At 37.3% G+C, this 10,577-nt stretch overlaps 1 protein-coding gene across 2 annotated transcripts; it reads left to right on the forward strand.

Moving 5' to 3' along the window:
- Positions 1–256: 256 nt before the first annotated feature.
- SPIC (Spi-C transcription factor) lies at positions 257–10,143 on the forward strand. 2 transcript variants are annotated; one of them, XM_037007139.2, is made up of 7 exons: positions 257–351; positions 1,795–1,820; positions 2,406–2,499; positions 3,151–3,263; positions 4,687–4,795; positions 8,259–8,583; positions 9,268–10,143. In XM_037007139.2, the coding sequence occupies exons 2-7, from the start codon at positions 1,818–1,820 to the stop codon at positions 9,362–9,364; spliced, it is 741 nt and encodes a 246-aa protein (XP_036863034.1). In that variant the 5' UTR covers positions 257–351; positions 1,795–1,817; the 3' UTR covers positions 9,365–10,143. The 2 variants fall into 2 exon arrangements, with proteins under 2 accessions (XP_036863034.1, XP_036863032.1); XM_037007137.2 differs by lacking the exon at positions 9,268–10,143 and having other exon boundaries at positions 8,259–9,261.
- Positions 10,144–10,577: the final 434 nt, after the last annotated feature.

Consider the following 10,577-nt stretch of genomic DNA (forward strand, 5'->3'; position numbering starts at 1 on the left):
TTTAAAAAAAGGATGGACAGGAGTTTATATGTCAGATGTTTCCAATGGGGCTATGGCGGCCAGAGGAGCTGCAGTTCATGCTGGCCAGGGGGGTCTGTGGGGTTTATTCTAATGCTTTTGGCTCATAGGATTCTATTCTGTGCCTTTTCAGAATAATAGCCCTTGCTTCTACTGGCCATATCATGAAATAGAAATTTTGAAGGCACTGTATCTTTTAAAAAAAATCCCCTTTTGTAGCACTTCCTTAAAAACAGCTATTTAATGCACTGTGCCAGTGAGCTCTTGACAGTTGTGTCTTAACGATTCTGATATTAATGCAACGTCTCTGTAAAGGGTTGAAGTGTCTTTCTGGTAAGTGTTTAGCTTCTGTTTTTCAAAATATCTTGTAATAACTTTTAATTTTCTCCTTTGGCTAATGAGTGTTTCTCATTGACCGCTTGTTCCCATAGAAGAAATAATAAGCAATTGAAGTGATCAATAATGGTTTCCGGCACTTTTCATTCCTTTTGGTTTGTTAAACTTTTAAGAATCGTGATAGTTATGTTGGGTATTTTAGTCAAAGACAGATTATGTAATTCAAAGTACAACATTGACGTATTTGCTTTGGCACTTGTGAGTTGAGGCATAATAAATTGAAAGTCATTGACACGGCTTTTTAAAAATCCATGTACTAGTAATACTCATTAGGGACCATGGACCACATAAAATTTTTTTAATTTTTGCCAACTTGTTCAACATCTCTCACAATGGTTTGCTGAGATATAATTGACTTATAAAGTGTGAGTTTAAAGTGAACAACATGATAATTTCACATTTGTATATATTTTGAAATGATTATCACAATAAGATTAGTTAACATATCCATCACCTCACATTTTTCTTTTTTTTCTAATGGCTTTTCTCCTCATAATCTCTTTTAACTGACATCGTATAGTGATTTCAAAGAGCGGAATAGAATTTCAATGTTTGACATACTATATTAATGTATCATGGAGATATATATAAAATAATAGATTATTATGCGGTGTTAAATGTTAAAGAGTGAACTCGTTGTGTTTGCAGGATAAATGTTAAGAACTGTAAGTAGCTGCTTGGTATGCTACACGAAGTAGTAAGCAGTGTTGGACTTAAACACACACTCTTATTAATGTGGATTTGTATTTTGTGCAGTTCTAGAGAGCATAGAATTAAAAAACATTCAATATGGGTCTGTGTGATAATTGTTTATTTAAAAACAAAATATAACTTACAGTGCTAACATAGTAGATAATGTAAAATTATAGACCAGGGTTCTTAACCTAGGATTTTAGAAAATTCATGGATGAGTTTCATAATGTAAACTTTATTTGAATGGGGATTTCATGAGAGAAAAAAAGGCATGTCTTTCCCCAGATTTTCAGAAGGTTATATGACATCAGAAAGGTTAAAAAAAAATCACTGTTAATAAATGGAGAACTATGCCAAGATAAAAAGGATTTTGATTTCAGAAATTTGAAATACTTTAATAATTAAAAGAATTTTGAAATACTTGAAATACTTAAATATACTCCTGAGCTACTTCCATGTACTTATAAGTTAAGCAGTTTAGGCAATTTAGCTAAAGTTTTGTAATAATAGAAAGACAAAAAGAAATGTTTGCGGTGAACTGTAGAAAGTAAATTGATACTCATCAAAGAGAATTCAGATGGTATTTTTGGCTTATATAAGATATTTTGAGAATATATTGTGAGTAAGCTTTTAATTCAAGGGAAATTAAAACTTAAATCTTTAATTTTGTTTTTTAAATATTTTCAGAATTGTCCATTTATTAATGAAGCATGGTAAGTTGGCATTTTAAAATCTCTTTACTTGTCCTCCATTTTGAAAATAAAATATATGGATCAGATTAATAAGGGTATGAAATGATTTGCAAAACTGTTCAATTTTAGGTCTTGGAGACACACTTTAGAAATTAAGAGCATTTCATTTTTAAGTAATGACTCAGATTCTGTCCCATTAAAGATATTCCCTTAATCCCTTTTTCCAAACTCTTTCCTGCTATACATACAACTCCTTGCTAAAACTTCACAAGGGTGTGAAATATTTTATTATCAAATAAATACTGTTCTCCAAAGACTATATTATAGAGCAATGGATTTCAATTAGAGTTGATTTTTGTCCTCCACAGTATATTTGTCCTCCATGAGATAGCTAAGACATTTTTTTGTCACAACTATGGCAGTTCTGGCATCTAGTGGGCAGAGGCCAGGGAAGCTGCTACAATTTATGATGCACAGAAAGTTCTACAAAAAACTTAACCAACCTAAAATGTTGATAGTGCTGTGGTTGAGAAATCCTCCTTTTTATCAGAAATTAAGTTCAGCTGGCAATTTCACACATCTAGAGTTCTGCCGTTGTTCTAACAGGCCTGTATTGAACAAGACAAGCTGGGTCAAGCCTTTGAAGATGCTTTTGAGGTACTGAAGCAGCATTCAACTGGAGATCTTCAGAACTCTCCAGGTAAAGCTGGTACATCAAGTAGCTTGTTGGTCACATACACAAGTAAGAATAGTGACCAGAACAGAGATCATTTTTACCCAATGGATTACTTTTAATGAAGGCAAAAAGCATCGAAGCTTCCTAGCCTAAATAAATTTAAAGTCTCTCACATATAAAAACACAGAGAATGTAGAAAATGACATTCCACACAAGAATACTAATGCATAAAATTATTTGCTGTTAAGCATATCTAACAGATAATTTTAAGTGTTCAGAAAGGGCTTTTCAGTTTACTCTCATTTATCTTACAGACCCTCCACCCTCAAGAGAAATTCTACTCAGAAGAAACACCCACTACACTATAGACTATAGGAAAATAGTTTAGACAGTTGCAGATATGTTGCTCATTGAATTTACATAGGGTGTTGTGGGTACTTCCAAGATGGAAGAAAAACCCTAGGCTCTCAGCCTGCAAGGAGCCGATACTCTAGTAAAGGAAATGGGATGTGTGAAAGAGGGTCTGTAATACCAGCGTAATGCACTACACGCCACAGGGAAAGTCAATGGGACTTTCAAGAACAAGGAAGAAGGCAATTGCATATCGAAGCCTAGACACACAAACATACACACAAAGGTAAATTTTGTCCATTTCCTTCTCTCTTTTTAAATTAGATTACAAAAATTACCTGGCTTTCATCAACCACTGTTCTCATGTCCGAGGAAGTTCTAACTGCTGTGGTGTGCTGCCTACAGAGGAACCTGTCTATAACTGGAGAACAGTAATAGTGAGTACATGTACAGGGAGACCGTCCCTGGCTCCGTAACAGGCAGATGTCCTATGTGCACCAGCCTCCTGCTTGGTGTTTGCTAGCTGAACCCCACTTTAAAGAGGGCACTGACTGTGAAAATGCTTACTCATTGGCCATCAGTGGTGGGAATGTGACAGTCAGCATGGATGATCAACAGCAGTGCTGCCAAGAAGGAAACTGCCCTTCGTCATTGCCCCTCACCCAGCTTCAGTCAGGTTTGAATGACTTTTGTAAAGAGGGTGTTTTCAGGGTTCTCATATTTACTGCTCCTCCTAGTCCACGTGGAAGGTTGCAAAAAAAGATATGGTTCCCCTGGAAGCCGTAGGGCGAAGGCCCAAACTTGCCCTACCCTGGCTTTACCGACAATCTTGTATTAACCTGCTCTGTGTTTCTGCCCAAGCTCAAAGCTAGCTATGTGTATGGGCTCAATTCATTTATATTTTAGCAGCCTCCTGTAAATGGAGGTGTCCCCACTATCTCTTTCTCCATTCCTGTGTTCTGTTATGTGGTTTTCTTCATGTATCCATTTTATCAAGCAATGTTAATGTGGTGGGGTATAAATATGAAATGGTATTTCTTTTTCTTCAGTCATTACCTTCAGCCGTCCCATGTCAAATGTCCTTTTTCTGACCTTGTAAATTATTCCGTCGGGGCCTCTCTACAAGACATTTCTTTGAAGAACCAAAAAAGAAATGGTTGGTTCCAGTTTAATCTTTTCTGCCTCCACTGAGGGTTGCCAGGTAAAATACAGGACCCCCAATATTATTATTTGCTAAATCTGGCAACCCTACTTCCACCTCAGCTCCCACCCCCTAGGAAACCCTGCATTGCCTCTGTGGTTGGGGATGGCTTGCCTGCTAGGCAGCCTCCTGTGTGGGATGTGTAAGATGGCTAAGTTCAGCCCCACTCACTATGTCTAATTAACCCATGGAGCCCCACATAGCCTTGCCAAATGTAGTGGTAAGAGCTCAGGCTGCCTCCTCCTGTCCCCTCCCCTGGCTGCTGTCTTTCTCTTATCTCCTCTCTCCCAGAAGGGCATCCAATGTGGAATGGAAACCCACCTTCCCCTTTGTTGGCATCTCAATATGTACCAATGATTCTTTTGAAGCTTTCTTTCTCACTGAGCAATTTTAGGGGGACAGAGGGAAGAACTCTCCTCTCTCATAGAGAGGGGAGGATATGTAAGTGCTCAAAAAGCTAAAGATTACTCTCCATCCCTTGGTCCTTCACAGGTTTTGAGGCTAGTTCATCTAGGGAACTATACGGCTACTGGGGAGAGTAGTGCTTTTTAGGATTTTGGAGGTGCTTGGCACACTTTGCCCTCAGCTTTTGACTTTAGCCACCAACTGGGGGCTACATGGAAAGTCCCACTTAACATCCTGCTGCATTATTTATATAGAACAGTACGGCGGACCTCTATTTTGAAGGAAATATTCATCAGTCTCTGCAGAACTTCCCTGAAAACCAGCTGGTACAACCCGCTGTTCTCCAGCAAAAGGGAGGAAAAGGTACGTGGATCCATCACTCCTTGCGTAGGTATAAGAACCAGGTCTCCCTTAAAGCTGCTTTTACAGGGTCTCATATCTGAATCTGGAGTTATATTTGCAAAATATTTTCCTATCAGGATTGAAAATAATTTAACTGACAGACTGAACCACTCCAAGCCATTCTTGGGTGAGCTTTCCTATTGCTTCACGGGGGTATTGTGAAACTACAGTGTCACTTTGCTCAAATAAATCTGTATTCAAGAATATAATGTGATATATTTTAGTTATAGAAGGGGGAATTTTTCCATAAGTTATTTTAGCAATCGTCTTTGTGAACAACTGTGAAGCCTTCAGGATAAAAACTGCATCATCTTCTAACTGGGAAGACTTTGGGATAGAAATCATCTTCCCTATTTAGTTTTCTGAAAAAAAAAAAGGGGGGGTCTATAATAACTAATTAATTTTCAATCTTGATTTCATAAATTTAAGATGATCATGGTTTCACCTGACAAATGGGAGAGTTAAGGAGGATAGTAGCCTCTGATGGCTAAGATATGGCCACACATATTCATTGGAGGCAGTGTAAATTGGTACAAAGTTTTGTCAGGCAATTGGGCAATAAATTATCAAAATTTTAATGTTCATATTTTTTGACTCCTAGGGACTATACAGCTCAGTTATTCAGTGTGAGGTCTGGGTTACTTGTGAGCCTGGGCAAATCACTGAACCTTCTGTACCACAGTTACCTTATTCAAAAAACAAATAACAATAATTTATAGACATTGTAAAATTGCTATAAAAATTAAATGAGAAAACCTGTGCTAAACGTTATGCTCCGAGCCTGGCACTGCAGATAACTTATCAAGATACTGTAGATGTGTGTGTACATATCTGTGCATCAGGATGTTCCCTACAATATTGCTGTGATAGTCACAGAGTGGAGTTCACCTGCCATACCTGCCTGTGTCTAAGGTACAAGAGATGTATAAGTGCATCCCAATTTTACAATGCAATATTTTAATGATATTTTACCATAGTTACTAAATCATTTTAAATGAATTTTTTTTGAAAAACTAGTTTTATTTCTATAGAACAGTATACTGTATTCTAGAATCATAAAATTCTAAGTATATGGTAATATATCAATGCAGTAAGGAATAGTGTATAAAATCACCCAGATAAAATAAATCTACTTGATTACTGAATATTGGCATTGAATATTGAACTGTAGTATTAATTTCATATAAGGAGAATAACATTAATACTCTTCTTCTGTCCAGTTATTGAGTTTGTCACCTGTTTTTTTTTTTTTTATAACTACCTAACTCACTCCAGGACATGAATTCTGTGTTTTTCACTGATGTTTTGTATTGTGGAGATTTGTCGTTAGGCAATGTATCACCTACAATTTTCTGTTTTTAGAGCTTTGTCTTCCACCTGGAATAACGATACATTTGAAAAGGAATGAAATTTCAAAATAATTTGGGCACTCATTATCAGAAGAAAAATAGTGCATGCTTAAGACAAAATATCTATAGTTTTTATAGAAGACACACCTTATATACTGATAGAAAAAGAACTCTAAAATACATTTTACTTTTGTTTTAATCCTTTTTAATTCTATGACTCAAAAGTAGTAATGCTCATTAAAAATGCAAATGGTTCAGAAGTATGTAAACAAGTGAAAGTATTCTTCCCATGCTGTGTCCCAGAAGTAGCCATTGTCAATCATTTGGTATAGCTAGTCTCCACATTGTTCTATGATTTAATTTACAATATACTATTTTGTAGCTTCTTGATATATAAATAATAAAGGAGTGCAAAATAGTATGATAACCATTTGTAATTTTTAAAGGTTATAGATAGGCAAATATTTAAAAATCTCTAGAAATGTGTAGGGTAGACTGGAACTTTACTTTCACTTTGTGCTTCAGTTTGAATCTTTTACCATGAGCACATAATACTTTTATTTTTTATAAGTAAAAATTTAAACTTTTTTTCAAAATTGAAAACAAATTTTAAAAGACAAGGATCCATTATAATTGATTTGACTACTTGATGAGATACAGAGAGTTTGTTTGCGACTGTGACTAATTCATAGCGCATTTTTGGTAAGTCCCTTTCATTTCTCAATTCATAAACTCAAGATAATATAATGCAAAAGATAATCTGTGTTAAAAAACCTTTGAGGTTTTGGAATAATGATGACTGATACAAGAGTATTACTCCCCAGAGACTGTTTAAAGCAGTTTAGGAGGAATCCACTCTTTTACTTTCTCAAGGGGAAAAATGGAAATTTGGGTGTGGATTTTTTTTAGCTGTTGACAAATCTGGTGGGGCCTGGTGTTCGTAGGCCAATTCAGAAGTCGGAAAATGGGCTGTCACTTTTGTTCTCAGTTAGGCCAAGGAAATCCAACCTACTGAACAAACAAAAATCACCACCACAAATCCTCCCAAAGTTTTCTGTTTAGTTATTCTGAAATATAAGGGACTGTGTTCTTAAAGAGATAAAAACTCTGGTAGTACCATTTTATTTCACAGGAGTGAAAAATACCATAATGCCCATCATCATTGCCCATAAATAACGTCAGAATGTCATGAAGATATTTTGGTGTTTTCCACTCCAGGTTTTTCTGTTATTTATATTTAAAATAATATTGCAGACCCAGAGTTAGCATTTTTACTGTAGTCTGTTATTAATTTCAGTAATATTACCTTATATTTGCATGCTGTTTTGCATTTTACAAAATGCATTCACATTCCTGACTTTATTTGCCTGAAGTCCTTTCAAAGGATTTGCTTTCTGGAAATGGCTTTTGAGGTTTCTCTTTAAAACCATTGGACTTTGCAGTACATTTTGCTCAGTTTTGTTTTCTGTAGTTTAACATATGACATAAATGTAGCAGTCAAGATTTAATTCTGAGGAAACACCATATGACAAACAGGAGACTTGGGCAAAGAGGTTCCAGGCTTCTCTTTTCCAATGAACGATGGTATGAAATTTTTGACATCTTTCTCAACAAGAAACCCTTTGTTTCTTTCTTCCTGCTCAGTAGGTTCATGCATATTCCATTGTATTACCATGGAGCAGGAGAGCTTCCTAGACTAGATGGACCATCTTAGTCCAGGCCAGGAGGCCTGGCTAGCCAGCCAAGAGGTCCCTGGAGCCTGGCCTATTTGATTTGCAGCATTTTCCTTTCTCTTTGTGTCTTCCTGGTGCTGTTCCTTCCTCTGACGCTTAGAAAAGAACATGGTGGCCCCAGAATGACTAACTGAAGGCTAAGTTGAAACTTCAGTAGACCAAATAGATCCTTGACTTTCAAGTCCCATACATGATGCCATAAATGCATTCCTAAAGGGGTGAGTCTGAGGAGATCTAGTTCTAATGCTGCTTTGAATTCAGTAGTCACTCAACAAACCCATCCTGAGGATGTTCACTGTGTACAGTCCCAGGGGAGTATGACATTGTTTTCCTTCATTTTAGGCAGGAAGAAACTCCGACTGTTTGAATATCTTCATGAATCCTTGTGTAATCCTGAGATGGCATCTTGTATTCAGTGGGTAGATAAAAGCAGAGGCATCTTTCAGTTTGTATCAAAAAACAAAGAAAAACTTGCCCAACTTTGGGGGAAAAGAAAAGGCAACCGGAAGACCATGACTTACCAGAAAATGGCCAGAGCATTGAGGAATTATGGAAGAACTGGGGAAATCACCAAAATCCGGAGAAAGCTAACTTACCAATTCAGTGAGGCCATTCTGCAAAGACTCTCTCCATCTTACTTCTTGGAAAAAGAGATCTTCTACTCACAGTATGTTCAACCTGATCAAGGATATCTCAGTTTAAATAACTGGAATGCAACTTATAATTATACATATGCCAACTGCCATGAGCTAAGTCACCCTGCTTGCTAAATATGCTCTTGTATATCATGATTTCCTGGCTTCTGAAATTCCTACGAATTTCAGGATTTTTCTCTTAAAGCAAATACTGAAGAGAAAAATTAACTTAATTATTGCTATGTTTCATTAAATAGCATACAATTTGTACAAAACTTGGTGAGAAATTCTGCCAGTGAACAACTTGAAAATGATCAAGTCCCAGTTGGAAATACAGACGATTATCTATGCAATACTTTATCCTAGATTAACAATGCCAATAGAAATTACTTGATTTATATACTGATTTAAACACTATTTTCCTGTCATACACTCAGACAAAAAAGTCACTCTTTAACATATATCTGATAGCTTTAGTGATAAAACCAGTAATGATTGCATATGATAGTTTTCATGCTAAAATACATTCACGAGTTTAAAAACTTCAGTGGCTAACCTGAACCTGTATTTTCTCTGCACTTCAGATCTCATAGTCTGTAACCTTGTGGCGCTAAAGAAACTATGGTCTAAGGAAAATGCCACCTTCCTTAACGATAATAAATCTCCAAGGCTTATACTTCCCACCAATGATTTCCATGTGTTTCTCTCTTTCCTAGGGTAGATCCACAAGCTAACGTTTCTTGCTATCCTGCCACTCAGCCACAGGGAGGTGCTCTTGCCCTGTTATCGCTCTGGCCCAATTTTGGAATATGATTTCTTCTTCCCTTGAAGTAGCCCATCTGATATCACGTTGGAACAGTTGGAGGAACAAAAGACTTTAATAAAAGATAAAGACTAGGAGATAATAAACCCAGAGAGGAACCAGGACTTAGGCAGCATGGCTTGAAAACTATGGTTTGTTCTCAACATTCCATAAGGAACCCTGGGAGGAAACCCTTTGTTTCTTTCTTCCTGCTCAGTAGGTTCGTGCATATTCCATTGTATTACCATGGAGCAGGAGAGCTTCCTAGACTAGATGGACCATCTTAGTCCAGGCCAGGAGGCCTGGCTAGCCAGCCAAGAGGTCCCTGGAGCCTGGCCTATTTGATTTGCAGCATTTTCCTTTCTCTTTGTGTCTTCCTGGTGCTGTTCCTTCCTCTGACGCTTAGAAAAGAACATGGTGGCCCCAGAATGACTAACTGAAGGCTAACTCTTGGCCATCTCCACATATAGTCTCAGTTTTTTGTTAATGACTGAATGTTTGTGTCCTCCCAAAATTCATATGTTGAAACCTAATCCCCAATGTGGTGGTATTTAGAAGTAGATCTTTTGGAGGTGATTAGGCCATGAGGGTGGAGCCCTCACGAATGAGATTAGTCCCTTTATTAAAGAGGTACCAGAGCTTGCTCACCCCTGCCGGCATGAGGATACAGCAAGAAGACATGTCTGTGAACCAGGATGCAGGCTTTTACCAGACCCTGAATCTGCTGGCATCTTATCTCTGACTTCCCAGCCTCCTGAACTCAGAGAAATAAATTTCTGTTTATAAGCCACCCAGTTTACAGTATTCTGTTATAGCAGCCCAGAAGGACTAAGGCAATTTCAGTTGGTACTAACTTCAAAGTAGGACTCAGCATTTACCCTCATCCCCCCACAAAGAAAATACATTTAATAAAAATTTATAAAGAAGACAAGTTTTGCCAAAAATTGCAGAGAGGAAATGGTGAAGAGGTTTTGCCGTATAAATCATTGAGCCAACAACTTAAAATTCCATCAATTCTCCCCATAGGCTCTCTTATACACAAGGTCAGCTTGAGGGTTCATTTTGACAGTTCTGAGGCCCCAGTCAAATCCAACTCTCACTGTGCACACAGTTTTTTCCTGTTGGGCAGAAACCTGGGCTCTGTCTTTTATCCAGAGTGGGCTAACCAAAGCCCAGTTTCACAAGCAGTTTCTTCGTTATAAAGACATGCTTGTGCCAGCTGCT

Source organism: Manis javanica, chromosome 10 (assembly GCF_040802235.1).
Source record: "Manis javanica isolate MJ-LG chromosome 10, MJ_LKY, whole genome shotgun sequence".
In the NCBI taxonomy this organism is placed as follows: domain Eukaryota; kingdom Metazoa; phylum Chordata; class Mammalia; order Pholidota; family Manidae; genus Manis; species Manis javanica.